This window comes from Micropterus salmoides, unplaced genomic scaffold (assembly GCF_014851395.1).
Source record: "Micropterus salmoides isolate LMB-PRFRI ecotype aquatic unplaced genomic scaffold, ASM1485139v1 Ms_hic_scaffold_10, whole genome shotgun sequence".
NCBI classification, from domain to species: Eukaryota; Metazoa; Chordata; class Actinopteri; order Centrarchiformes; family Centrarchidae; genus Micropterus; species Micropterus salmoides.
This window is the reverse complement of record NW_024040041.1, coordinates 33,723,362-33,749,068: the sequence shown is the minus strand read 5'-3', so window position 1 is coordinate 33,749,068 and position 25,707 is coordinate 33,723,362. Positions and strand designations below refer to the sequence as shown.

The following is a 25,707-nucleotide window of genomic DNA, read 5'->3' as shown; positions in this document are numbered from 1 at the left end:
TGACAACTTTATGTTGGCTGGCTAAAACTTGACCTGTGTGTTTGCTTTTTATTCAAATCAAGCCATAGCAAAAACCTTTTTTCCAGGTTTATTTGTATAGCATATTTCATAAGTGATTTACATAATGTATTAAACACATAACAAATAAATTAAAAAGTTAACAACAAAGACATGCATTAAATATAATTTGGTAAAAGACAGATGTATTCCAGTCTGAAGCATTTTAGAGATTATTAGCTCTGTTCTCAGACATGCTGGAAACCAGTGAAGAGTACTAAAAAGTGTTGTGTTCAGTTTTATTGGTCTTGGTCTGTCTCTAGTAGCTTTCTGAATGTGCTGAAGTTGTCAGAGTTTTTGGGGAGACCTGAAAAAAAAAAATAAGACCACCAGAGAACTCTAACCTGCTGGAACAAAAAGCATGGAAAAGTCCTGCCTGGTCATAAATCCCATGATATTATGTTTTTAATATGGTACAATAAAAACTTGATTTAACTGTTTAACTTAGTCCAAAATGACACCAACATTTCTGACTTGGGTTTTGGTTTTGTTGAGATGAGCGATAACTGTCTGTCTTCCTTCTTTTGCACCAGGACAGTCAGTTTTGTCGATCTTTAGCTGGAGAAGGTTTGAACATGTCCAATATATTATTTGATCGATTTCCTTGCAGAGAGAATCTATAGGACTGTTGTAACTTGGTTACAGAGCAAATGTGGTAAATGTGGGTGTCATCTGCATAATTATGATACTTGCTTTTAAATGGTCAATAGAAGAGGTCTAAGGATTGAGCTTTGGGGAACTCCACTGTAGCAGAAGCCTCTTGCTACGGGTAACCCCAGTACAGATGCCAACTCAGGAGCTTGTCTAACCAGTGACTTTATTTCACACACTGCCGTACACATATACACTTCAACATAAAGTTCTTTGCCCAGGTCGGCCGTGCGCTTCCCGGCTCGTTCACACTGGTCCCTCCAGGCAGTCCTCTGCCTGTAACACCAGCGTCCAACACAAACTTGCTCACATACTGGCTGTTCTTCGTTTCATGGCAGGCAGCAGCCATCTAAGGTCCAGCACACTACTGCATTTAGAAGGAGAGCATAATTAATGAATGAACAGTAGCTGTGACAATTTGCTCTCCCTGGCTCTGCTCACCTGAGCCACCTCACCCTACCTCTCCCCACTGCAGCTGAATGCAAACCATGCCACCTCCACATCCACACATCATGTTGGTCCTTTCAGATGCATAACCCTGTCCTGAAATTAGGACTTTTTGGCATTGTGAGAGCCGGACCCAGTTTTGGAGTCTGTCCATTAGTACTGTATGGTCAATGTGTAAAAGGCATATACATCTAATAAGACTAGAACTGAAATCTTGCCTGAATCAGTTTATAAATTAATATAATTCTGAGAATTATTCAGAGCTTGTCTCAATTATTTTAGTTTAATAGTGAAGGCTTGATATTGGTCTGTAGATGTTAATCTGAGATGCATCAAGACTACTCTTGATAGATTATCAATAGATTTAATGACTACAGTTGTCAAGGCTTTGGGATGACAGACTATGTATTGAATATCTGCTGCAAATCTGTTGCCAAAAAAAGCTTGTTGGTGGAGCATCAAGACAGAATGTGGATGGCTTAAGCATTTTTGGATGAAATTCAACTTTTAATTGATGATCTAATAACTTTAATTTTATTACTGCTAGCTATAACTTTTATGTAACAACACTACATCACAAAATTAACCATTAAAATAAAAATTTTCAAATCTAGAAACTGTTAATATCATGGGTGAGTGGACTTACTTACATACTTGAATGTTTCGCCTCTCATCCAAGAGGCTTCTTCAGTTCTGACTGACTGGAAAGGAGTGTCCCCTGTGGGTTCTTTATCAAGGTGATGGATACCGCTTGGTTTGTTAGTGCTCCTGGTCACGCGAGGCCAGGTCTGAATGACGGCTGAGGCACAATGCTAGCATTTGTTCAGTCCCCTGGGAAGAGATGAAAGGAAAGCATTGTAGGTGGGGGATAAATGATGCAGACCTCCTCCCTTGTTAAGAGATGGTATCTTTACTTGGGTGTAAATGGTCTCCTTGACTCTCTTTCAAACCATCGGTGCTCCCCGTCAAAAATGTGTACATTGTTGTCCCAGAAAGACCCTTAACCTTCAGATGTGTGTTGAGCAATGCGTTTGTGTGGTGGTTTTTCATTTCCCCAGTATATAGGTCTGCGCCGGCCTCACTACACTGAACATCATAGTGCTACTAATACGTTGTTTGGGTGGAAAGTCTTTAGGGGAATTACAAAATATATCGTCTGTCCATGTCCTCTTGTACAACTCTTCACTATCAGCACGATGACACAATTTGTCTGTCTCTTCCTAAACTGTTCAAAATCATGATGTGACTGTGGTTAAGGTTTGGGTAGGTGTATGCACAAATACACCTAAGTTTAGGGAAAGATCATGGTTTGGGTTAAAATGACTACATACTAAAATTAGGGATAAAATAATGCTTGACTTGTAACAGAGTATTTGTACACTGTGGTATTGCTACCTTCACTGCATTAAAATGAAAATTAATTTCATTAAAAAATCTTCCCCCACTGATGTTTGTGTGATATTTTCCAACAGAGCTGAGGATTGCACTCATTGGGAAGGTTGGAGTTGGGAAGACCTCAGTCATGAAAACCCTCCTGATGAGCTCAGAAGAAGTTCTCCCTGACACAGAAAAGTGAAGCAAAGATCGGAGGACAAACTGTGGTGGTTGTTGACACTCCAGGTCTGTGTAACCCAGATAAAACAGACGAGGAGGTGATGGAGGAGATTAAAAAATGTGTCTCATTAACTGATCCTGGTCCTCATGTGTTCCTCTTCGTGCTGAATTTGGATAGATTTACAAAAGAAGACCAGGACACAGTTGAATTATCAAGAAGACCTTTGGTGAAAAGGCAGCAACTTACACTGTGGCTTTGTTCACCCATGGAGATCAACTGAAGAAAAAGGGAAAAACCATAAAAATGTTTGTCGAAGACAGCGGAGATCTCAAACACTTTGTTGACACATGTAAAGGGGGACCACACGTTATCGACAACAAAGATAAGACACTGTCTGAAGCCACCGAGCTACTGGAGAAGATCAACAACATGGTTAAAGAAAATGGAGGAAAGTGCTACACTGATGAAAGCTTCAAAGAGGCTGAGAAAGAAGGAAAACGTTCTGGACTTCGGAAGAGAATTGCTCTCTCTGTGAATGGCTCTGCTCTGGCTGGAGCAGGTCTTGGAGGAGCAATATCTCACTTTGTTGGTAGCACGGTTGGAATCCCAATAGGAGCTGCAGCGGGAGCTGCAGTCGGAGGTGTACTTGGAGGTGTAGGGATAGTTACTGCAGAACACATTAAGGCTAAAAAATGCGTAATGCAGTGAATTTTCATTATTCTGAACATAGGTTTCAGACAAACAAACGCAAAACTGTATATCTGAATGGTATATCATATGTTTATATATATATATATAAATAACATTGGAATGGAACTGATGAATGAAAGTAATAGTAACGAACAAAAGAAAAAAATAATTGCTGTATTATTTTGACACTCACACTTAAAACTTTTTCTTAACAGAGACCAGAACTGAGCTACAAAGTCCTTCTTAAGTTCACAGTAGCTGTTAATTTCAAAGTTAGTTATTACTCCTTCAAAAAGTAATAATATTACTAGTGCTGGGCAAGTTAGCGTGTTATTATCACGTGAACGCATTAACTAACACCAATTAACGACCCACGTTAACGCAGTTTTTATTATTATTATTATTTTGAAAGTCCGTTGGTCACTGGCTATGAATACACAAAGTCAAACCATGGGTCACAGGAGGGACGGGATGTTGATCAGCCTGGAAATCACCCACCCAAACAAGCAGCGGAGGGAGGCTTCGGCAGACTAAGCTGGATGCAGTGTGTGGGAGAAGTAGATAAACAAAAGCAAGACAAGCGATCAAAAAACGCCATATCGAAGTGGATAGCTATACACTGCATGCTGGTTAGTATTGGGGAAGATGTCGGTCTGGGGAACGTTCTTAAAATCACAACGTATTCGCTTGGCCCCGCGGGGTCGCTATGCGCTCCTCAGGTGAACAGACAGGGAGACAAACGCTCCATGAGTAAACGGCAATCGCTCTGTGGATAGTAACCATTGCACAGCTTACCTGATAGGCCTTCATCTCGTTTTGCAGGGATGCTCTGCAATGTGAATTCCCTCCTGTTGATGTCCTAGTTAGTAATAGTAATAGATTCTGGAAACTCAGACAATTTAACATTGGCGGCGGGTGGGTGTGTGCATGAGGCGACCACTTCACCTCACTCTAACAGGGAACACAGACTGTTTCTGCTGCTCCCTGATATAAGAAAAATGTTTGTGCTGATGCCTGTTCAAAAAAAATCCCAAGAAAACTGGACTCTGATGGTAACTTGTTTTAACAACCTAGAAGAAAGGTAATGCCCTGGCAGTGTTAAATAGCTTGGTTTTATATTTGATTTGATCACATTAATGTTTAAGTTGAGATTTACAAGAAATACTTTTTTGCTACTGTGTAAAGGGAATACTGCTGGTAAAAAGCACATTATTTGTTTAAAGTGAAAATTAATTTGTTAATCGTAAGAAAATCATGTGATTAATCGCGATTGAAAATTTTAATCGTTGCCCAGCACTAAATATTACTTTACTTATTACTGGGTGATAAAAGTAACTACTTATGTTACTAGTTAATTACTGTATTACTTTCACTACCGTCAACTCTTGACTATTGAACTACTGTTTTTCTGCACATGAAGGCCTATTTATAAGAGCAGTATTCAGTATTTTTACACAACATAGGGCCTAAAACTTAAGCAAACTTAACGCCACTCTCTCCCTATGAGTCCAAGCGTCAGTGATAGTAACGGTCGAAGTTTCAGTAAGTTTCAGTTGCTGTGCTGCTACAGCAGATGCTTCAATAAATTAAATGTAGAATTCTTTGCGAATTCTAAGCGTTTTGCTGGTCGCACAAAGTTTACAACGGATGACAATGTTCTTTGCATCTTAGACTGTGACACAATAAAGGCAGTAGCTACATACAGCTGTGGAAAATTCACTTCAAGGATGGTGGATTCAGTAACGCTGTAACACAGCAACTTGGATTAGTAACTGTAATAATATTACTGGTTTAGAAAAGTAATCCTTTACACTACTGGTTACTGGGAAGAAGTAACATTATTACAGTGACACTCGACTTAAGTAATGTTTAAATCCATTGCTAGAAAATGTGTCCACTCAAAAGCAATCAATTCGGTAAACAGGTACTCACTTTACCATCACAAGCTAGCACAACATCCAAAAGATTTGAGGCCAACAGATATATATTTTGTATTTGTTTTTCTTTCTGTCTGCATACATGGAGAAATTGTTTTTTCAGAGTTAGTAGTATTCATACAGTTTAGAATGAGATGGAATATCTGATTATGCTAAGATAACTTTATTATTTACTAATTTAGATAATTATATAAATGATATGTAGACTGTATGCCATACAGTACATAATCTTTAACTTTCCACTTTAAACAGATCAGAAATGATCATGCTAATGCTAGCTTTGTCAGCTGTTTCAGTTATCTACACAACACATTCACTATGTTCAGTGATAACTACTCTTTACACAACAACCCAGTTTAATTTAGTGATGCATTTAAACTCCACTGTGGATTTCAGCAGCTGGACAGTCAGAAGATTGAGATAATTTACATGTAGCCTGATTTTTGGTTTTGATTCCTGGTTGGCAAAATTCCCAGATTCAGAAGGATTTTCCTCAAACCTGAAATAACTGATTCTTTGGCCATGTAGCACCAGGTCCTGAGGTAAATATTTGGCTCTTTAGCTGCTCAACTTGTGTTGTATACTGTTTTGTTGTGTAATCTGCTCTTTATTCTTAGACTAACAATAAACACCAAAATCTGTCTCGTAATGCCTCGTAATCACTACAGTATCGTTGGTGTTTAGGTTGTGATGATTTCTCATACCACATGAGGGAGTAACAAGGGGCATAGTGGGACTTTACAGCAGAGCAGGATTTAAACAACATAAAGTGACCCGTCGATATAATGGGGTGGAGCAGGTGGGGTAGCTAGTGGTGTAGCTTTAACTGTTGCACATGCAAAGTAGGCATGGTTTTATAAAATGTATATATTAATGTTATGAGTTAAGCCCCCAGACAGTTAAACAATCATGTGAAATAGAAAATGTATTTTACCTATATGCACTTATATAATCCTGTATATGTCATCTACCTTATGTACTTATATTCATCTTATGTGGTATGTGTACCAGTGTTTTAAAAAGAATGAACATCTGTCACTGATTGTTTTGTTGTTGTAAGCATATTCCTTTCCTGTGGCTCAAAGCTTTTCTCATAGACTACACTATTATTCTATTCTAGCTTTCTCTGTCAGAATCTCTAAGGGTTTCTCTTACTTTAAATAAATATCACAAAAAACAACAATGGAATTTCTTCATTTGTTCCTTTTATCCAAGAAAATATACAGTCTTCACCACACCATGTTTGACAACACTGGAAATAAACTTTGACTTGTTATTTATACCTCAACAACAGTAAAAGGTTTGTTCTAAAATGAGACTAAATCATTGTTGATAAATGATTGAGGCTACTTCCATCGGTCCAGGTTTGTTTATTTTACTTTTTTCTTTCAACATAAGTGCTTGCATAATGTTATAGAACAGATTTCTCTCCTTGGCTTTTTATTTTGACAAATTTACTTTTACCAGCTGTCTTGTCTTCTTAATGTCTTTCTTCAATAGGAAAAATTAAACATGTCTTTGTTTTTGGTTCCATCAAAATCAAAGACATGTATTTAAAGCAGGAAAGTCAGTAAATCAGTCTGCATTGATCTATGAATTAATGTGAGTGATTCACAGCTGGTCTGTACAGAATAGCTTCTCCATCAGTTCATGAAATCCCTGCAGCACCTGAAATGCCTGCATGTCTTTGACTGTCTCTGATCATACATGTAATCAATAATTTGACCACGTAAGCACTGCCCTTAACTGTCACTGGCTTTGTTATAAGTTTGATACATTACAGGAGCCCAGAAAGCTACAGTCTCCTGGAAGAAAAAACATTCAGTTGCTTCTTTTTGTTCCCAGCAAGCTTGTTGAATTGTGAAAGGGATATTGTGTTGTGAATGTTTGTGCATTTTACTGTTGTAGCTGCTCATTGTGGCACTAGTTTTAACTATACTTCATGTACTGTTTACTTGAAACCTAGGGGTCGGGCCCTCTGAAGGTCAATATATAAATCTGAGTGGTTGTGAAATGATAATGGGAGAGGATAGAAGAAAAAACAAAGTTCTGATACACAAATCTGCTTTAATTTTTAGTGAAATATTAGATAATTTTAACAGTTATTGAAATTAAACAATGTCATAAGTTGAGAGGGAAAACGTCTGAGTGGAGCAACTCAGAGACAAGGACACATGTTGAGGGGACACTGGTTTAATCTTTAACAATGTGTTGTGTTTTATGAGTTTAACATTTTTCATGTATCTCAGTCTGTAAAGTCACTAGTTACTCTAAAAACAATGACAAGTAACAGCTAGGAGACTAGCTAAATACTAAATGCCCAGTCCTAAATGCCCAGTCCTAAATACTAAATGCCCAGTCCTAAATGCCCAGTCCTAAATACTAAATGCCCAGTCCTAAATGCCCAGTCCTAAATACTAAATGCCCAGTCCTAAATACTAAATGCCCAGTCCTAAATGCCCAGTCCTAAATACTAAATGCCCAGTCCTAAATACTAAATGCCCAGTCCTAAATGCATAGTCCTAAATACTAAATGCCCAGTCCTAAATGCCCAGTCCTAAATACTAAATGCCCAGTCCTAAATGCCCAGTCCTAAATACTAAATGCCCAGTCCTAAATGCCCAGTCCTAAATACTAAATGCCCAGTCCTAAATACTAAATGCCCAGTCCTAAATGCCCAGTCCTAAATACTAAATGCCCAGTCCTAAATGCCCAGTCCTAAATACTAAATGCCCAGTCCTAAATGCCCAGTCCTAAATACTAAATGCCCAGTCCTAAATGCCCAATCCTAAATACTAAATGCCCAGTCCTAAATGCCCAATACTAAATACTAAATGCCCAGTCCTAAATGCCCAGTCCTAAATACTACCAGTCCTAAATGCCCAATACTAAATACTAAATGCCCAGTCCTAAATACTACCAGTCCTAAATGTCCAGTCCTAAATACTACCAGTCCTAAATGCCCAATCCTAAATACTAAATGCCCAGTCCTAAATACTAAATGCCCAGTCCTAAATGCCCAGTCCTAAATACTAAATGCCCAGTCCTAAATGTCCAGTCCTAAATACTACCAGTCCTAAATGCCCAATCCTAAATACTAAATGCCCAGTCCTAAATACTAAATGCCCAGTCCTAAATGCCCAGTCCTAAATACTAAATGCCCAGTCCTAAATGCCCAATACTAAATACTAAATGCCCAGTCCTAAATGCCCAGTCCTAAATACTACCAGTCCTAAATGCCCAATACTAAATACTAAATGCCCAGTCCTAAATACTACCAGTCCTAAATGTCCAGTCCTAAATACTACCAGTCCTAAATGCCCAATACTAAATACTAAATGCCCAGTCTTAAATACTACCAGTCCTAAATGCCCAGTCCTAAATACTACCAGTCCTAAATGCCCAGTCCTAAATACTACCAGTCCTAAATGCCCAATCCTAAATACTAAATGGCCAATACTAAATACTAAATGCCCAGTCCTAAATGCCCAGTCCTAAATACTACCAGTCCTAAATGCCCAATCCTAAATACTAAATGGCCAATACTAAATACTAAATGCCCAGTCCTAAATGCCCAGTCCTAAATACTACCAGTCCTAAATGCCAAATCCTAAATACTAAATGCCCAGTCCTAAATACTAAATGCCCAGTCCTAAATGCCCAGTCCTAAATACTAAATGCCCAGTCCTAAATGCCCAATACTAAATACTAAATGCCCAGTCCTAAATGCCCAATACTAAATACTAAATGCCCAGTCCTAAATACTAAATGCCCAGTCCTAAATACTAAATGTCCAATCCTATGTGGCCAAATTCCCAATTCTAAATACCAAATGCATTTTAAATTTAGACTTTTAGTTTTTGATTTAGACTTTTAGTTTTAGACTTTAGTTTTAATTCTGACCCAATAATCCCTCCACAGTGGCCAGCCCGCCCCTGCTGCTTTGCCAAAGTGAAATATTTAGTCTTCCTTCACTGATCCATTAGAGATGAACTGTGCATTTTCTCTTCTGACCACCAGAGGGAAGCATTTTATTAAATAAGTGTTCACTGAGAATCAGAGCAGCCTTCCTCAACTCTAATGTGACAAGTCAAGTGTTCAGTATATTTACCATTAAGTTTGATAACATCAATATAAAGCCAGCTATAAACATTTATTGAATTTGTATTTGCAGCAGAAATTCCTAAAAAGCCCTAATAAATTGTTTTATTTGACTCTCCTGTATGAAGACTGTAAATATGTTTTAAACTGTAACACAGAGTTAATTCATTTTTGCATATGTCCTCTCACAGCGCTTTAATCTATTGTTGGTCTTATTTATTTCCTTTTAGTTTCACATTTTACTACTTTGAGTTACTTTAACCTTGTACTCCTTATTAATTTTATTAGTGTATACTGTTTATTTGAATATGTATTTGAGTATTTAAATGTGCTAAATGAAGAAATTGACTTACCTGACACATGAAAAACATCAAAGGTAAGTTACTTTATTGTCACACACACATAGGCCCTACATGTAGCCTAGTGAAATTCATTCTCTTAACCCATCTCTCAAGGGAGCAATGGGCAGCCACTGTGCAGCGCACTGGGATCAGTGTCACTGGTCAATGGCACTGAAGAACCTTACATGTTTTTGATGGTTGGGGAAACCAGAGCACCCAGAGGAAACCCACAGAGACATGGGGAGAACATGCAAACTCCACACAGAAAGGCCCTGACAATCCTGATCCTGGGTTTGAACCCAGGACCTTCTTGCTGTGAGACCACAGTGCTATCCATTGTGGAAAGTTTACTGTATTAACAGGTTTCTTCAGAAGAAGGCAAAGTATTGAGTATTTTTGCAGTCAAACAGTTGAAACAATCCAATCTTACACCAGCATTCAAACTCTGCCATTTAACTGAAAAAATTGCATTTTGGCAAATTTGCACTGTTAACCAATAGCGAACTGTCTTGACTGAGCTGACTTTTCAGTGGACGGAGAGCAGGAGAGTAAAAAATGGAGGAGGCTAGCGTAGCTAATTAGCTGTGGGTCTCAGTCCAGTTTTTTAAACTCCTGTCCTTGAGTATAACTGCTCCACAACAGGGAGCTGGTTCACACACAGTTAACTTCACTTTATTGTCTGTGGTGTCTTGTGATGCGCAGGTGTAATTTTGCGTCCAAAGTCGGAGGACAAATTTCAGCGTGCTACAATCAACAAACACAAAGCATGAGATTCCAGTAAAGAGCTCCAACTAAAGCCCCAGGCACTAGGTATGATTTTGGAATGTTTACCGTGATTTACGTGCTTCTTCAGAAGAAGGCACAGCAAGTAGAACCCTGCTGGAAAGAATGAAAATGCGACTGCTCAAAGGTGATTTGGGGAACGGGCAGATTCAGAATGTGCTCTATTAGTTTTATTTTTTTTAAATCCCCAATAGTCTGAAAAATGTCCGATTGGACAGTGAGCCCATTTGACAGTGTTATCCCTAAAAGAAACAGAAATTGCTCTGAAAAGACACACTTTCCCTGCAGTTGTTAGTTCACTGACTGCTGGCCTTTTCCATGGTGCTGAACTGCCGGGGTGTCGCTCTGCACCAACTGAGGGAAAACTCTCACGATTTTATTCACATTGTAAATTTGACTGCAACAGTAATTTCATTTGATTATGTCATTTGGTGTAAGGCCTGAAAGATGGAAAACCTATGGTGACACAGGACTTTAACCCTGGAGACCACTGATCATGTCCCGTGTGAAACCAGGCCCCCTCCCCCATGAACTGGAAGGGGGCGTTAGTAGCTCAGTGCTTCGAATGTTATCACTCGATTGAATGGGCGTTATCAGTGGTTATCAGCTCATATATATGGGCCAGTAGGGGCCTGCTGCGCCTACTGGTAGGCTCAGAAGGCTGTTATCATCCATCCACATGGTTAATCACCGACAAATACAAGAGAAGACTCCAGATCCAATACCAGAGGAATCCAGCTCGCCGGTAATCGGAGGTCTACTGAATGACGCAGCAACGTTGCAATATTTCGCGCTTGATATTTTCAGGTAAGAACATTTTAATGATAAAACCGAGCATTTTAACGGAAATTAATTAGTCAATAAGGGAAAACAATACATAAAATGTGTTTTAATGTTGCGTGACATGAGTGTTGACATGAGATAAGCGTATTGCGATTATTTTGTAAACGTTATATAGGCTAACGTTAGGCCCTATTACGTTACGTTATTAGCCTATCATTACGTTACTTACTTGCTTTATTTGAGCATTAAAGTTGCTAATAAGCATGTTTTTACGTATGAAGCTAATGGGGAAATTTAGTTTCTAGTTAAACGCAAAGTTAGCCTGTAAAAATTACTTTTTCCACACTGTAAGGCTTATTGCATAATATTGTATGCTCGTTAACGCCCATCATAGGCCTAACCATACTCCTATTGACTTATGAGTGAAATATTAAACCCATGACGTATTTTATGGCTGTTTGGGTACCTTGGGATCTTGACTAGAATGTAAAATAAAGTTTTGTGGGTTTGAAAAAAGCTTGGATGGATTTGATCCCACACGAGGTAGCTTACAATGACATTCATGCAAAAGACGAACATTAGGAATCTATTAGAAGTAAATATAGACTGTGGTGTCTGTGTGTGTCACATTTATTGCTGTCCTTGACATTGAACTTGAAAATAAAAGTCTATTTATCTATCTGTCTGCCTGCCTGTGTGTGTAACATTAATATATCTTTACCTAACTTTTTTGTCTCCCACAGCATCAATTTCCAGTGGATTGAAGGACTTCTGTGGTAGGCTAAGTTTGTTTTATTACTTCCATGCTCTCATCTCTTTGTTGAACAATCTAAAATTTGGTTTTGGCCTTTTTAGAGAGAAGGGCCCGTTCACAAATCTGTCTTGTGCAAGTTTTTCTGTTTATGTTTTAGGTTGAAGATGGCCCAGAGAGGTAAGCCTTGCAGTTGCTAATCTAGAAGCATTAGGCAAGTGTGTCTGAGAACGATGGTATGATCTGCAACACTGTCTTTTTTTATTACTGATTTATAACTGACTAGATTTTTCTTTCTTTGTTGTTATTCAACAAGAGAGAACGTCTCGGGTTACGTATGTAACCCTGGTTCCCCGAGAAGGGGAACGAGAGACTGCGTCGGTTACGACACTATGGGAACGCCTCTAGGCGAAGCAGGTCTGAACGTGAATGAAATCACTCCAATCCTATTGGCCTGTTGCTAGAACGGTAAGGTGTGACGGAATAACCGGAGGAGTATAAAGCACACCTGTACACACTCATCATTAGCTTAAACTATGAAGCAGGCGCTTCAGGCGGGGAGAGAGGTGCAGCGGCCGACGCAGTCTCTCGTTCCCCTTCTCGGGGAACCAGGGTTACATACGTAACCCGAGACGTTCCCCTTCGAGGGAACTCGAACTGCGTCGGTTACGACACTATGGGAACGAGATACCCACTAAACCGTGCCGAAAACCCCGCCTGCCCCTGTGTGCAATAAAGTGGCACTACTAAGAGGAGAGCGCACGAGTGCCAGGTGCCGAAGGAAGGTCAAGACTGTAAAACCGAATGAATGTGTGCGGAGTGGCACAGCCAGCCGCTAAACAACATCCTGCAAGAGGCCCCGGAAAGGAGGGCTCGAGAGGCCGCCTTGCCTCTGGTAGAATGAGCCCTCACAGCCACAGGTGAAGGCAAACCGCGCACCTGATAGGCCAGGGAAATAGTCTGAACAATCCAGTTGCTAATAGTATGTTTGGATGCAGGGAGCCCGGCCCTGGGAGACCCAAAACACACTAGCAGCTGGTCAGCCTTCCTCCAACGGGAGGACCTCAGAGTGTAAATACTCAGTGCTCTGACAGGGCAGAGCAGATGAAGTCTCCCGTCCTCCGCCGTCACATGAGGTGGAGGATGAAATGCCTGCAGCACTGTGGACCCTGCCGCACAAGAAGGCACTTTAGGGATGTATCCTGAATGAGGGTGCAGGATAGCCCTAATATTCCCCGGGGCAAACTCCAGGCTTTGCGGGGAAACCGAAAGCGCTTGGAGCTCCCCCACCCTCCTCAGAGAGGTGATAGCAAGGAGAAAGGCCATCTTGAGGGTCAAGTGCTTAGCCTCAGCTGACTCCAGGGGTTTGAAGGGGGCCTCAGCCAACGCCCCAAGAACCACTGCCAGATCCCAAGTGGGAACCTTGGACCGAGTCGCAGGTCTCATCCTCCGGGCACCACGGAGGAAAAGTACAACCAAGGGAAGTTTCCCCAAGAACCCCTCCCTCAGAGGGGTGTGGAAAGATGAAATAGCTGCCACGTACACCTTGAGGGTGGAAGGAGAAAGACCAGCAGAGAACCGGTCCTGGAGGAACTCAAGTACCTGAACCACCGGGCAGGTAACAGGGTCCACCGACCGCTCCCTACACCAAGTGGAGAAAACACTCCACTTCAGGCCGTACATCCTCCGTGTGGACGGGGCCCTGGAGCTCAGGAGGGTCTCGACTGCTCCGGCTGTTAGACCCACCTCTAGGTACTGTGCCCCCTCAGGGGCCAGACCCACAGTCGCCGTATGGCGGGGCAAGGGTGAAGAACCCGGCCCTGCGCCTGGGACAGCAGGTCTCTCCTCAGAGGGACCCGCCACGGCGGGCCGTCCAGGAGCGACATGATGTCCGAGAACCACACCCGGGTTGGCCAGAACGGGGCTACGAGCAGTAGGCCGACATAGTCCTGGCGGACCCGCTCCAGAACCCCGGGAGCAGAGCGACTGGGGGAAAAGCGTACAGACGTAGCCTCGGCCACGAATGTACCATGGCGTCCAGACCCAACGGGGCTGGAGGAACGAGAGAACCATAGCGGGCAGTGCGTAGTCTCTTGAGACGCAAACAAATCCACGTCTATGGGGCCGAACTCTTCGCACAAGAGCTCCACCACTTCGGGGTGAAGTCTCCATTCCCCAGGCCTCAGCCCCTGCCTCAACAGCAGGTCTGCTCCCTGATTCTGTGTCCCCAGGAAATACATTGCCCTGAGCGATAGTAACCTCTGCTGGGACCACAGGAGGATCTGACGCGCCAGTCTGTACAGAGGGCGCGAGCGCAGACCGCCCTGGTGATTCAGATAGGCCACCACCGCTGTGTTGTTCTCCTCAGAACGAACCAGGACGTGGTGGCCTTGGAGATCGGGCAGGAAACTCCTTAGAGCCTGGAACACTGCCAACATCTCGAGACAGTTGATATGCCACTCGGATCGATGCACCTGCCAGGATCCCCTTGCAAAGCGGCCGTCCATGACCGCGCCCCAGCCCGTGAGGGAGGCGTCTGTCGAAATAACCAGCCGGCGACAAGACCCTCCCAGCACGGGCCCCTGGGACAGGAACCACGTTTCCTTCCAAACTGATAGGGAACGAAGACACTTGCGCGTAACCCAAACCAGACGGAGAGGATTCCCCTCGGGGAAAAACCCTTGTTCCTTAGCCACCACTGCAGGGGTCTCATGTGCAGCAGTCCAGATGGTATTACGCTGGACGCAGCCGCCAGGATACCCAACACTCGTTGATAGTGTATCATAGTGATGGCGTGGCCTAACTTCACCCCTTTCACGGCAGCCAATATGGTGTCGACACGTGCCGGAGACAATTGTGCCCGCATTGTTGTCGAATCCCATGCAACCCCTAGGAACGTAGCCCGTTGGGTGGGCGCCAGCACGCTCTTCTTTGCGTTGAGCCTCAGCCCTAAACGCCGCAGACGAGCCAGAACGACATCTCGATGCCGAACCGCCAACTCTCGAGACTGGGCTAGGATGAGCCAGTCGTCGATGAAGTTGAAATCCGGATGCCCCGGAGCCTCAGCGGGGCCAGTGCTGCATCCATACACTTGGTGAATGTGCTAGGGGAAGTGCCAGGCCGAATGGAAGAACCCGATACTGGTAAGCCACACCCCCGAAGGCAAACCTCAGGAACTTCCTGTGAGAAGGACGGATGGAGACCTGGAAATAGGCGTCCTTTAGATCTATCGTGACGAACCAATCCTCAGATTGGATGTGCGTCACGGTGGCGGGGATGATGAGCATCTTTAACCTGAATCTTCTCAGAGACCGGTTAGAACCCGCAGATCCAAAATAGGGCACGCAGCCCTCCGTCCTTCTTGGGGACTATGAAGTCTCTGTCTGGGGGGGAGACACGTTCCACGGCCCCTTTCCTCAGCAGAGTACAAACTTCCTGTCCCAACACCGGACCTTGCTCCGGGCGGACCACAGTCCAAACCACCCCCTCTCTTCTGTTGAATTTGGAGGGTGGGCTTTGAACTGTAGTCGATACCCATCTATGGCAGTGCGCAGGACCCGCGGAGAAATGTTCGTCAGGCTCCGCCAAGCGTCTGCAAAGTCTGCCAACGGAACCAGCCCCTCGGGATCTTCTGGTGGACCCCTGAAGCCCCAGAACGGCAGGGGGGGAGCCGCCGAAGATCCACGGTGAGTGAGTCGGGATGCCGTCCGTCTGCAGACCCTCGGGGCAGGCAGTACGGTGCGGACTCGATGGTGGCAGGTGCGTCCTGAACATGTAAACGGCGGGATAACATCACCTGTTGCCACGGCGGAGGGGACCTCGGTCGGCCTCCGGGGGGGTGGGGGGGGTGCGGGAGGGGAGAAAGACTCCCCTACCCCGGTCTTCCCTGAGCTCCGTCGGGACTGGATGACGGTCCTCAGATCGCGTCTCTCAGACGGCTGAGGGTGAGAGCGCCGTCTCGCTGCCCCAGCTCCTCGGGGGGCCCCCGAGAAGCGACACTCTGCTTCCCTCCTCTCCGTAGGAGCTCGTAGAGGGAAGGGACCTACGCCTGGCAGCCTCAGCTGCCTTGGGTCCAGACCGGCGAGGGAGGTACTGGCGGAACGCTTCGCACTGCGTCTAACGCTTCGTGGTTCTGCGAAGCTCCGCCAGATCTTCCTCGGAGGGACCCCCCCTCTGAACCATCTCCTGTAGCAGGTTGGCTTGGTAGGCTTGAAGCACCGTGGTGTGCAAGCTCGCACCTGCCTGGCCCGCTGCCATGTACGCCTTCCCCACAAGCGTGGATGTGGTGCGACATGGTTTGGATGGTAACGCCGGCTTCTCCAGGGAGGACGCAAGTCGAGGGGAGAGATAGCTCGCAAGCTCATCCTCCACCCGAGGCATCCTCCCATAACCACGGTCCCTAACCCCCATCACATTACTGTAGTTCAGTGATCGGGGTGTGGAAAGCCATGTAGAGAAGGGTCTGCCCCATGATTTACTCAGTTCATCATGTAAATCAGGAAAGAATGGCAGAGACCGGCGTGGAGGTGGCGTGTGATGCTTAAGAAACCTTTCATCAAGCTACCACTAGCCTGTGGTGTCTGCTCCTCCCGTGGCCAGTTGATGTTGAGCTTAGCCACGGCTCTAGTCACCACCTCCAGCAGCACGTCATAGTCGGGCGCGGCCAGATGACGCCGCCCCGACACCCGGAAGTCATCGTCCACTGCGCTGAGCACGTCCGCCTCCTCGGAGTCGGATTGCTGCAGCGTCTCCGGATCCAAAACCGCGAGTGGGAGAAGCCGAGAACGGGCTCCCGAACGAGAAAAGGAAGCGTCGGAGCCAGCGGATGAAGGTCGGGAAAAAGCCTCAGCCGTCCCGAAATCCTCCGACAGATCACGCTGTGAACCCATGAGTGAAGCCGCCGGGCCGCCTCAGCGGCCGCAGGGCCCGCACCACGGGGAAAACACATCCGGCCATCCTCGGAAAAGAGAGCAATGCTGTACCTCAGTACCCGCACGGAAAGGGCTTCGCAACGGGCGCAGGCAGCCCCCTCGAGAGCTGCCCGTGCGTGCTCCATCCCCAAACATGAGAGACACATCTCATGAGAATCTCCATCCGTGATGTACTGAGGGCAAGAAAAAACACCCCTTCTGTACATCTGGTTGCCAGACATGCTGGTAGACTTCTTCTTCAGGTAAGACATACTGCTTGTAGGACTGGAGCTTTCTTCAAACAACATACAGAGCGCCTGCTGAATAAAAAAAAGCTAATGATGAGTGTGTACAGGTGTGCTTTATACTCCTCCGGTTATTCCGTCACACCTTACCGTTCTAGCAACAGGCCAATAGGATTGGAGTGATTTCATTCACGTTCAGACCTGCTTCGCCTAGAGGCGTTCCCATAGTGTCGTAACCGATGCAGTTCGAGTTCCCTCGAAGGGGAACTCCCATTAATGGGAATCAAAAGGAAACCCTGAAATCCTTTTTTACGAATGGAATGACACGAGTTGGGTCAAAATTAATTCCAAGTGCTGCATCTGCTACTGGTTTGGACACCAGTGTCATAGAAGTAAGTTTTACTTTGGTGCCACACTAACAAACAACATGTCAAATAAATATATCATTCTGCTGCACTGCTTGTAAAAATGAAGTATTTTGTTAAAATACTGTTTAATTGGTGTAATACTCTATCGTTATTTTTTGTTTTTATTTTTCAGAACTGGATCGGTAATTACAAAAGATCACAAATTTCAAAACCTTTGTCTGAACCCCGTCAATCAAAGGCAAAAGTTCACGTCAGAGAGCTGTCGCCTTACAATCTTTTTTGTAGGGACATATTCAAAAACAAAGGTGAGAGACAAAATTGAACGGCTTCTTTTAATTGTTATACTAAATGGTTTGTTTTTGTACATAGTGGCCCTGTTGACATCAGGGGTTTACAAGGGTCATGAAACAGATTTTCAAGATAGTATTTGGCAAGTACTTCACTCACGCAAGTTGCATTCATCAACGTAAGACTGCTGTGTGTATTGAAAAGAATCATCAGGTCATCTACTTTACATGTTATCTTGTTTTTACAGAGTTGTTACAGAGAAATGGGTTTCACAACCCAAGTAAACCAGTGTGTTGGACAGATTGTCGTTGTATGAATTTACTTTAAAAAAGAGATGCTGAATCTAAAGTGTTAAGTTTTCTGTGCATCTATTTTTTCCTCAGGCACAATGAATGACATTAAGGGCAGGTGGGCCACATTGGGGGAAGATGAAAAGAATAAATACTTTCAAGAGGCAGCAGCACTGAGGGCACATGGGCAGACACAGGACCTTAGCCCAGAGATGAGGGATGCCCGAATTAAAATGCACCTTAAGAAGCTGAAGTTAGAGGTTTGGAAAATGGCTTCATTTGCTAGGCATTTGTGGTATTATTTTAGTATTGGATGGAAGGATGATCGACAGCAATTGTGATGCGAGCAGAACATTGTGACAGACAACTGGATTGTTGATTTGTAGATTTTTTTCACCATTTCAAATGAATTCATCCCAAATAAATATTCCAGCTGATTGTTGTTTACATGGCTATCAACATCAGATATTCTCACTTTGAAGAACACCTCTCAAACTAAATTCCTACTGGTTGGGCTAGTCTATTCACATCAAGGTGGTCAATTGAAGCATTAGTAGTCACAAATGGCTATGAGTCAAAATTATTGAATTTGGACTCTATGTAAACAACTAATTTATAGTTAATGTACCCTGGGTGGTCCTTGACCACTTATTTGCCACGTGTGACAACACTGTTTTCATATATTTCCAAGCCCTGTTATGAGTTTTTTCTTCAGTGTGTGTTGAATTTTTAAAAGTAGGTTTTGTGTTTAATCAATTATTTACTATTTTTGTGGTTGTCGTCTTCTAAATATTGTAAAGGTGTCCAAGCTTGAGGATTTGGGTGCGGAAACAGCCATTCTATCATTTGACCGCCAAAAGTCCTCATTAGAGGTGTTTGAACTGAGCAGCAAAGGAGCCACTGATTTCCTTGATACAACGGAGACAGTGAACAACTTCGCACTGCATTTCAAAGGTATTGGTTATATAAAAATCCACAGAAATGGACTCAGGCCTGTAATAGTGCAAATATACATAATACAGTTTTATGAAATTATTGTTGTCTGTTGTTACATCTGTAGCCAGCTCCTCACCCGCAACACCCAGTACCAGAGAACATGTCAGTGTTCTGGTAGGAAAAGTGCAAGATCTATTCAACCAAAAATATAGTAAGCATAAGTTCAAATACTTTTAATCCCTTCATGAATCCATGGCATTATTATCAAATGAATAAATTATTTAATGTGCCCATCAACCATTAGATTGACACCTTACCAAAATGTCTGTTTGCAGCCTGTACACTGGCTATCAACTAGAGAGGAGAGTCACAATTGTCCAACTGTGTAACATTGTGTAACGTGTGCATGCATGTTTGTGCCCGTGTATTTCAGAGGAGGCCGGAGGTACTGGGAGGCTTCCCTACCAGTCCCTGGTAAATCAGGGCATGACCATTAATGTAGCTGGACTGCCCACAAGTCTTACCCTCAGGAAGCCTTCCTTTTATGGAAGGAACCAATTGGTCGAAATTTTGAAAGCTGCAGAGGAGATTTCATTTGAAATAAGTAAGTGACATTACCATTACCAGTGTCTTTCTCCACTTGTGTTTTAGCAGACCATTTGGCTCTATGCAAAGTGGGGAAAATAAGTTAACTAAAGAATAATACTGGCCTACATGTAAGTCTTTGTATAGTTTTGGGGCATTGCATCTCTCTCTGTCCCTTCACCGCAACCGGTCAAGGCAGATGGCCGCCCACCCTGAGCCATGGTTCTGACGTATCTGCCTTTTAAAGGGGTCATTTGATGCGATTTCTTGTTTTTCTTTCTCTTTAGTGTGTTATGTTAGTCTGGGTTTCCCCATACTGCCTTCTGCAGCGCGATTTTATTCGTATTCATTTTATTCGCGCTGAAAGGCAGTATGGATACCATGGTCCAGATTTTCGCCTCATTTAGGGAACCAATCACAGAACGGTGGGGGAGCAGCAAGACGATGACGACATCTATGCAACACACACAAGCAGTTTGTTTATATTCGGCAATAGTTTATATGTTGTTTTTATTCGGCAATAGTCGCTGAACGTTATTGTTTACACAAAAATATCTTACCCATCGTCTTCTTCCTTGTCTAATTTCTGTCGCTCTACATACGTCATCTGGTATAATTGAAACGATTGGCTATGAGCTACGTACAGGCGCATTTGATAGACATTCTTAGCACCCAATAAACGGCGCCGGGCATTCGTAAACCACGCCTCAAATACGAAAAAATGTGCATATGGTTCCCAGACCCAAGTCTCAACGAGAATTGGGTCTGGCGTTAGCCAGGCTAGTGTTATGTAGCTGTTTGTGCATGTATAAGATCTGCAGTGTTACAAAGATCAAAGTCTCAAACCCTAAAGAGATATTCTTTATAAAAGTGAAGGCTCAGCCACACCTTCCTAAAACACTTCGTTCAAACACACCCCCTCATCTCTACGTCAGTGTGTGGGGGCAGAGTTCCATAACACCGCCCAAATGTATACGCAAAGAAGGCATAACTTTTATCCGCGCCGGCATGTCGTAAAGACGCTGTGTTTTTCGTTGCGAAAGCCCAACTACTTTGTTTGGCTTTCCAAAAGAGGACACAGTTAGAAAACAGTGGCTAAGCTTTATTTACAACACTGTTCCAGAACAGTACAACCCAAATATTCGACTGTGTGCTGCGCATTTTTCAGATGACTGTTTCTAGCACCTGGGAGAGCTCAGACTATGTCTTTGTCGTTTCAACTATAACAAATGCAATACTGATGCTTACCAATCTGATACATTCTGGTCCAGTCGCGCTGGCAACGTTGATTGATTAGCTTAGTCATCTGCATCATCCGGATCATATTCCGGCTCTAATTGATAAGGTAGGACTGACATTATAATCTCTCAATATTGCTTTGCTTTGGGAGCTGACGTTCCAGATATGGTAAGAAGTGTGATATTTCCATCAGGTGCTTAAGGTATTTGGGCCAATCACAATGCACTGGATTTCTGGCTAATCAGAGCACACAGCGCTTTTCTGAATGATGAGCTTTATTTAACCTAAAACCGCATAAATGCATTGCATTAAACCAAATACACAAAATAATGTTATTTTTAGAACCATCATATGACCCCTTTATAAAGAAGTTTTTCCTTGCCTCCGTCACATACAGTAGTGCTTGTTCATGGTGGGAATTGTTGGGTATTTGTTAACAATATTATAAAGAGTATGGTCTAGACCTACCGTACTCTGTTTGTAAAGTGCTGTGAGAGAACTTTTGTTATGAATTGGCGCTATATAAATAAAATTGAATTGAAACAGATTCAGGTTATAGATTCTGTATGTGTCTTTGACAGTTTGTAAGGGATGTGACACTATTTCTCAGCTTTATCATTATCCTGAATATCCTATAGATGTTTAGTTAAATATGACTAGTGACTGTGGCCCTTGGCAATGGTTTTCATCTTTTTCATGCTCATCAAACTATTCACTAATTCAATTATATGTATATAATTCTCCGAATTACATTCCTTCATTGATATATTCACTGCTGTGTGATTCATTATTTTCCTCCAGGACTATTGCAGGAAGGCCAATTATTTGTTAAGCTCATGCTACATAAGGTTTTTTTCTGTCTTTCTTTTTTCTCTAAAAATATCAATCAGATGCAGAACAATCCAACCCCACTGACTTGGGAGAGGGGATGTCAGAGCACATGGATGCAGAAGGTATGCTGAGTTGTTTTTATTTTATCTTTAAATAAATATATTACATTAAACTTAAGAAGCATAGTTAACTGTGGTGATTACACAGCACATTTGACTACTGTATACATTATTGAAATAATACAATTAATCAAAAGGTGAAATTTTCACCTTTGTGTAATGGTTTAATCTTTTCAAATCAACAGACACAGCGGATGGCATCCAGATGAAGTCGGTGGAGGAAATTTTAGAGGCCATGTGTGAAAATGGTATTTCTTGTAATCATAATACATTTTACCAAATGTTACATAATACATTTACAATGTTACTGTTCTGAGAAGTCATCCATTGACATTTGACACAAAGAGAAAAGCTTACTTGTTTGAAAATTACAATTTATGGATACAATATTTATCCAGGTGACATTAAAAAGCATATATAAGATTGGTATTCTGATAATTTTACATTTTGATTTGGCTGTTGAGATTTAGATGCAAATAATGGAACTGTCTTTTTTTTTTAATCAATGATTTACTAGTTAACTATTGACAGTATAAATGCTGACAAATTGAATTATGAATTTGTAATTAAGATTAAAAATTTGTATTTAGAAAGTTATTATTTTGTTTTGTGTTATGTACTTTAGGTGCACAGCAGATGGAAGAGTCCTCAGAAACAGCCACTACTGTAGCCATCGTGATGACTGCAGATAAAGGTATCTTTCCACATTGTGGTTATTTTTATATAACAGGAAATGACTGTTATACCATATATATTGCCTTAAAGGATAATTCCGGTATTTAACACCTTGGGCCCTATTTTAACGATCTAAAACGCAAGTGTCAAAGCGCAAAGCGCAAGTAACTTTGTGGGCGGATCCAGGCGCTGTTGCTATTTTCCCGGCGGGATAAATGCCATTTGCGCCTGGCGCAAATCTAAAAGGGGTTGGTCTGACGTAGCTTCATTATTCATAGGTGTGGTTTGGGCGTAAAGTGAATAAACCAATCAGAGCGTCATCTCACATTCCCTTTAAGAGCAGGCGCGCTTGTTCTAAAGCGGATTCCTATTATAACGGCGGATTTGCCTGGCGCGCCAGGAGCGGTTCACAGCTGAGAAGTGACATTGGGGATGGAGAAACCCACCCAAATTAACTTCGGTTAAACAGGCGTATGATTATTTGGGTAAATGTGTAAGCTAGATGTATGCTTTTATAATAAATTATCTATCTATCTATCTATCTATCTATTGTAATAATGTTTGATTTGCAAAAATGAAAACTGCTGCTTAGATGAGAGAAAGTGTATGCGCGTTGTGCACACGCTACATTGATTATGGCCAAGCATGCGCCCTTAAAATAGCATAATGAACAACGCACAACGCGCCATTGACTTTAGACTAGGTTTTTTCTGGTCAGTGGCGCAATTGTTTTATAGAACAGCAAAATAGCATGAGGGAAAGTTTGCGCCGGAACACGCCTCCTCTTTACGCTGAACCGCCCCGGGGAGCGCAAGTGTATTTCTTAGTTAACCGACGTGTGTCTGTGGAGGGAAAAGTCCGCTTTGCGCGGCTGCAAAATAGGAATGATACATGCGTCGGTGTACAAAGTCAATTGCGCTGGGTGCAAGATAGGGCCCCTTGAGTTTATTTTGTTGTTTGTTTTGGATGAACTAGAGTGGTGGACTTAGAAATGTTGACGATGGGTCCTGTCTCGACTTTTTGACTATTTTAGAATAATCTAATGCTCTGACAGCATTAGACTGGCTTTCTATGGGCATGCACAAACATGTGCTTAAAACAACCCTTAACGTTCGTTTTCAAAACTGTGCAACTCACCGAGTGGTTAGTGGTGTTCATTGATGATTAAAAACAAATATATCGGCGCAATGTATGCTTTCAATCCGTGTTATTTGCTATAGTGGAATTTTTTCAGATACCTCACAACCGCGTATAAACTTCCGCTCGATATTTGATATATTAGCGCAGTAATATCAACGAGCACTGAGTCCTTCAACAGAAATCATGCGATTTTACAAATTGGCAAATAAAACACGACAGAAACTGTATTTCGCTGCGCTACTTGTTTTGGAACATCAACGAACACCACTAACCACTCGGTGAGTTGCACAGTTTTGAAAACGAACGTTAAGGGTTGTTTTAAGCACATGTTTGTGCATGCCCATAGAAAGCCAGTCTAATGCTGTCAGAGCATTAGATTATTCTAAAATAGTCAAAAAGTCGAGACAGGACCCATCGTCAACATTTCTAAGTCCACCACTCTAGTTCATCTAAAACAAACGACAAAATAGACTCAAGGTGTTAAATACTGGAATTATCCTTTAAGTTACAAAATAACAAAATATAACAAATGAGCTCTTCCTCATAATAGACCTGGCCAAGACTAGCAGCAGCCTGGATAAAAACAGGCAGTTTCAACAGATTACAATACTAAAATAAGAACAGATATGGAAACAGAAGCATAGACAAAGAAAATTTAAAAGGGGTATAAAAACATTAGACTAACAAACTGTGACAAATTAGCCTCCAATCCTTTCATTTAGGATATAACAGCATTTAACTAGATTCACTTTTAAGTCTTACAAGGGGTAGATTCCAGGCAGAACGTGCAGAATATATACAGCGTTTTCGTATAAAAACATCTTGAGAGTGCAAAGGATGTTGTCCAGTACATTTCTTTACAATACAAACACAGAGAAAGGAGGTAAGAACACCAGCAATTGCTTTTTAAATGATAATGTACCCGTGTACAAGCCTACGGGTGGCTACAGCAGGCCGGCATACGACTGTACAAGTTATGGCCTTACAATTAGTAATCAAACCTGCATCAATGTGAAGTTGTGCTCTGGAAGCAGCTGAAGAGCAAAGTGGTGATTAAAAATGAGTTACCCCTCTGTCTCAGGTTTGATTTACATCCATTTCTGAAAGGGAAAACCCAGAGTTTTCCTTATTTAAAGGTTATACTAAAGCTGCTTTCTGAAATGGAAACCAGGAACTCTTCTTTCTTGACCTGCTTTTATCTAATGATTGAGCATCAGCAATATCTGAGATGAATTGATGTGCAATACAAACATTTGCATTTGGCAACAGTTACAAATGAATAAGCTGCCTTTTATATGTTGCTTTGAATATGGTGATGAGTATTTCAACTAACTGGCTTGACTTCCAAAATATTTGTGTTTTTCCTTTGGTAGATGGAGACAATGTGTGCCGTGTCTGCCGCGTCCATTTTGATGACAAAAATAAGAATGCAAGAAAGAAGTGGCGTTCATGGTCACAGTGCACAGTGTGCCAATCATGGTCACACACTGCATGTGGTTTTAAAAAGAACATGTGCCTTCACTGCCAGTGTCAAAACACCATGCAAACACCCTGAACCTATGCTATTTACTGCATTCCAAAATGTCTCCTGTTACTTTGAGTTGTTTTTACTGTGTTGACGGCCCCCAACCCATCCCTACAAATACACACACACTCACATAATAAATACATACATACATGCACGTTTTAAAATGTATTAAGTCCCTTTCTCCTTTTTCATTAAAATATACTTGATGAACCTTGCTCCAAATTTATTGTAATGGTTACACCTCACTTGTAAGAAGAAAACTGATCTTTTTGTTTTCATTCACCCCCATTTTTATTTATTGTTGTCGTTTGTTGGCACCATCAATGTGGTCCCTTTTAAACTGGGCCATGTGGGGATCAATAAAGTTCTATTGTACTGAATTGAGTCTACGTGTTTGTTTGTTTATATATGAATCTGTTTCGTCATTGGTTCAGTAGGGCCGGGTTTAAGCAAGTTA

The 25,707-nt window shown here is 42.4% G+C and overlaps 2 protein-coding genes and 1 long non-coding RNA gene across 4 annotated transcripts in view; 2 read left to right on the top strand and 1 right to left on the bottom strand.

Annotated features, from left to right (window-relative positions):
- Positions 1 to 857: 857 nt before the first annotated feature.
- Positions 858 to 25,707, bottom strand: part of LOC119895610 — a 33,898-nt gene continuing 9,048 nt past the window's right edge. The window contains exons 15-16 of one of the 2 annotated variants that reach the window (XM_038708860.1): positions 1,802 to 1,986; positions 858 to 1,075 (exon numbers count right to left, since the gene is read on the bottom strand). In XM_038708860.1, coding sequence (XP_038564788.1) covers positions 1,979 to 1,986 — 8 coding nt within the window. In that variant the 3' untranslated portion in view covers positions 858 to 1,075; positions 1,802 to 1,978. The remainder of the gene's footprint in view (positions 1,076 to 1,801; positions 1,987 to 25,707) is intronic. The other variant, XM_038708852.1, reaches the window with a different exon arrangement.
- On the top strand, positions 11,124 to 12,413 carry LOC119895642. Its single transcript, XR_005443090.1, has 3 exons — positions 11,124 to 11,369; positions 12,089 to 12,121; positions 12,257 to 12,413. It is a non-coding gene; the product is annotated as an uncharacterized LOC119895642 (long non-coding RNA).
- Positions 14,886 to 25,277, top strand: LOC119917021. The gene is made up of 11 exons (XM_038737071.1): positions 14,886 to 14,890; positions 17,514 to 17,643; positions 17,792 to 17,924; positions 18,291 to 18,457; positions 18,998 to 19,151; positions 19,258 to 19,344; positions 19,567 to 19,737; positions 21,848 to 21,910; positions 22,093 to 22,155; positions 22,533 to 22,601; positions 25,096 to 25,277. The coding sequence occupies exons 1-11, from the start codon at positions 14,886 to 14,888 to the stop codon at positions 25,275 to 25,277; spliced, it is 1,224 nt and encodes a 407-aa protein (XP_038592999.1).

Bases quoted from the DNA above. Each gene is read 5' to 3' on its own strand.
- LOC119917021 (XM_038737071.1), top strand. The intron at 17,644-17,791 runs GTAAGTTTTACT...TTTATTTTTCAG, and splicing joins TGGACACCAGTGTCATAGAA to AACTGGATCGGTAATTACAA. The intron at 21,911-22,092 runs GTATGCTGAGTT...TCAAATCAACAG, and splicing joins AGAGCACATGGATGCAGAAG to ACACAGCGGATGGCATCCAG.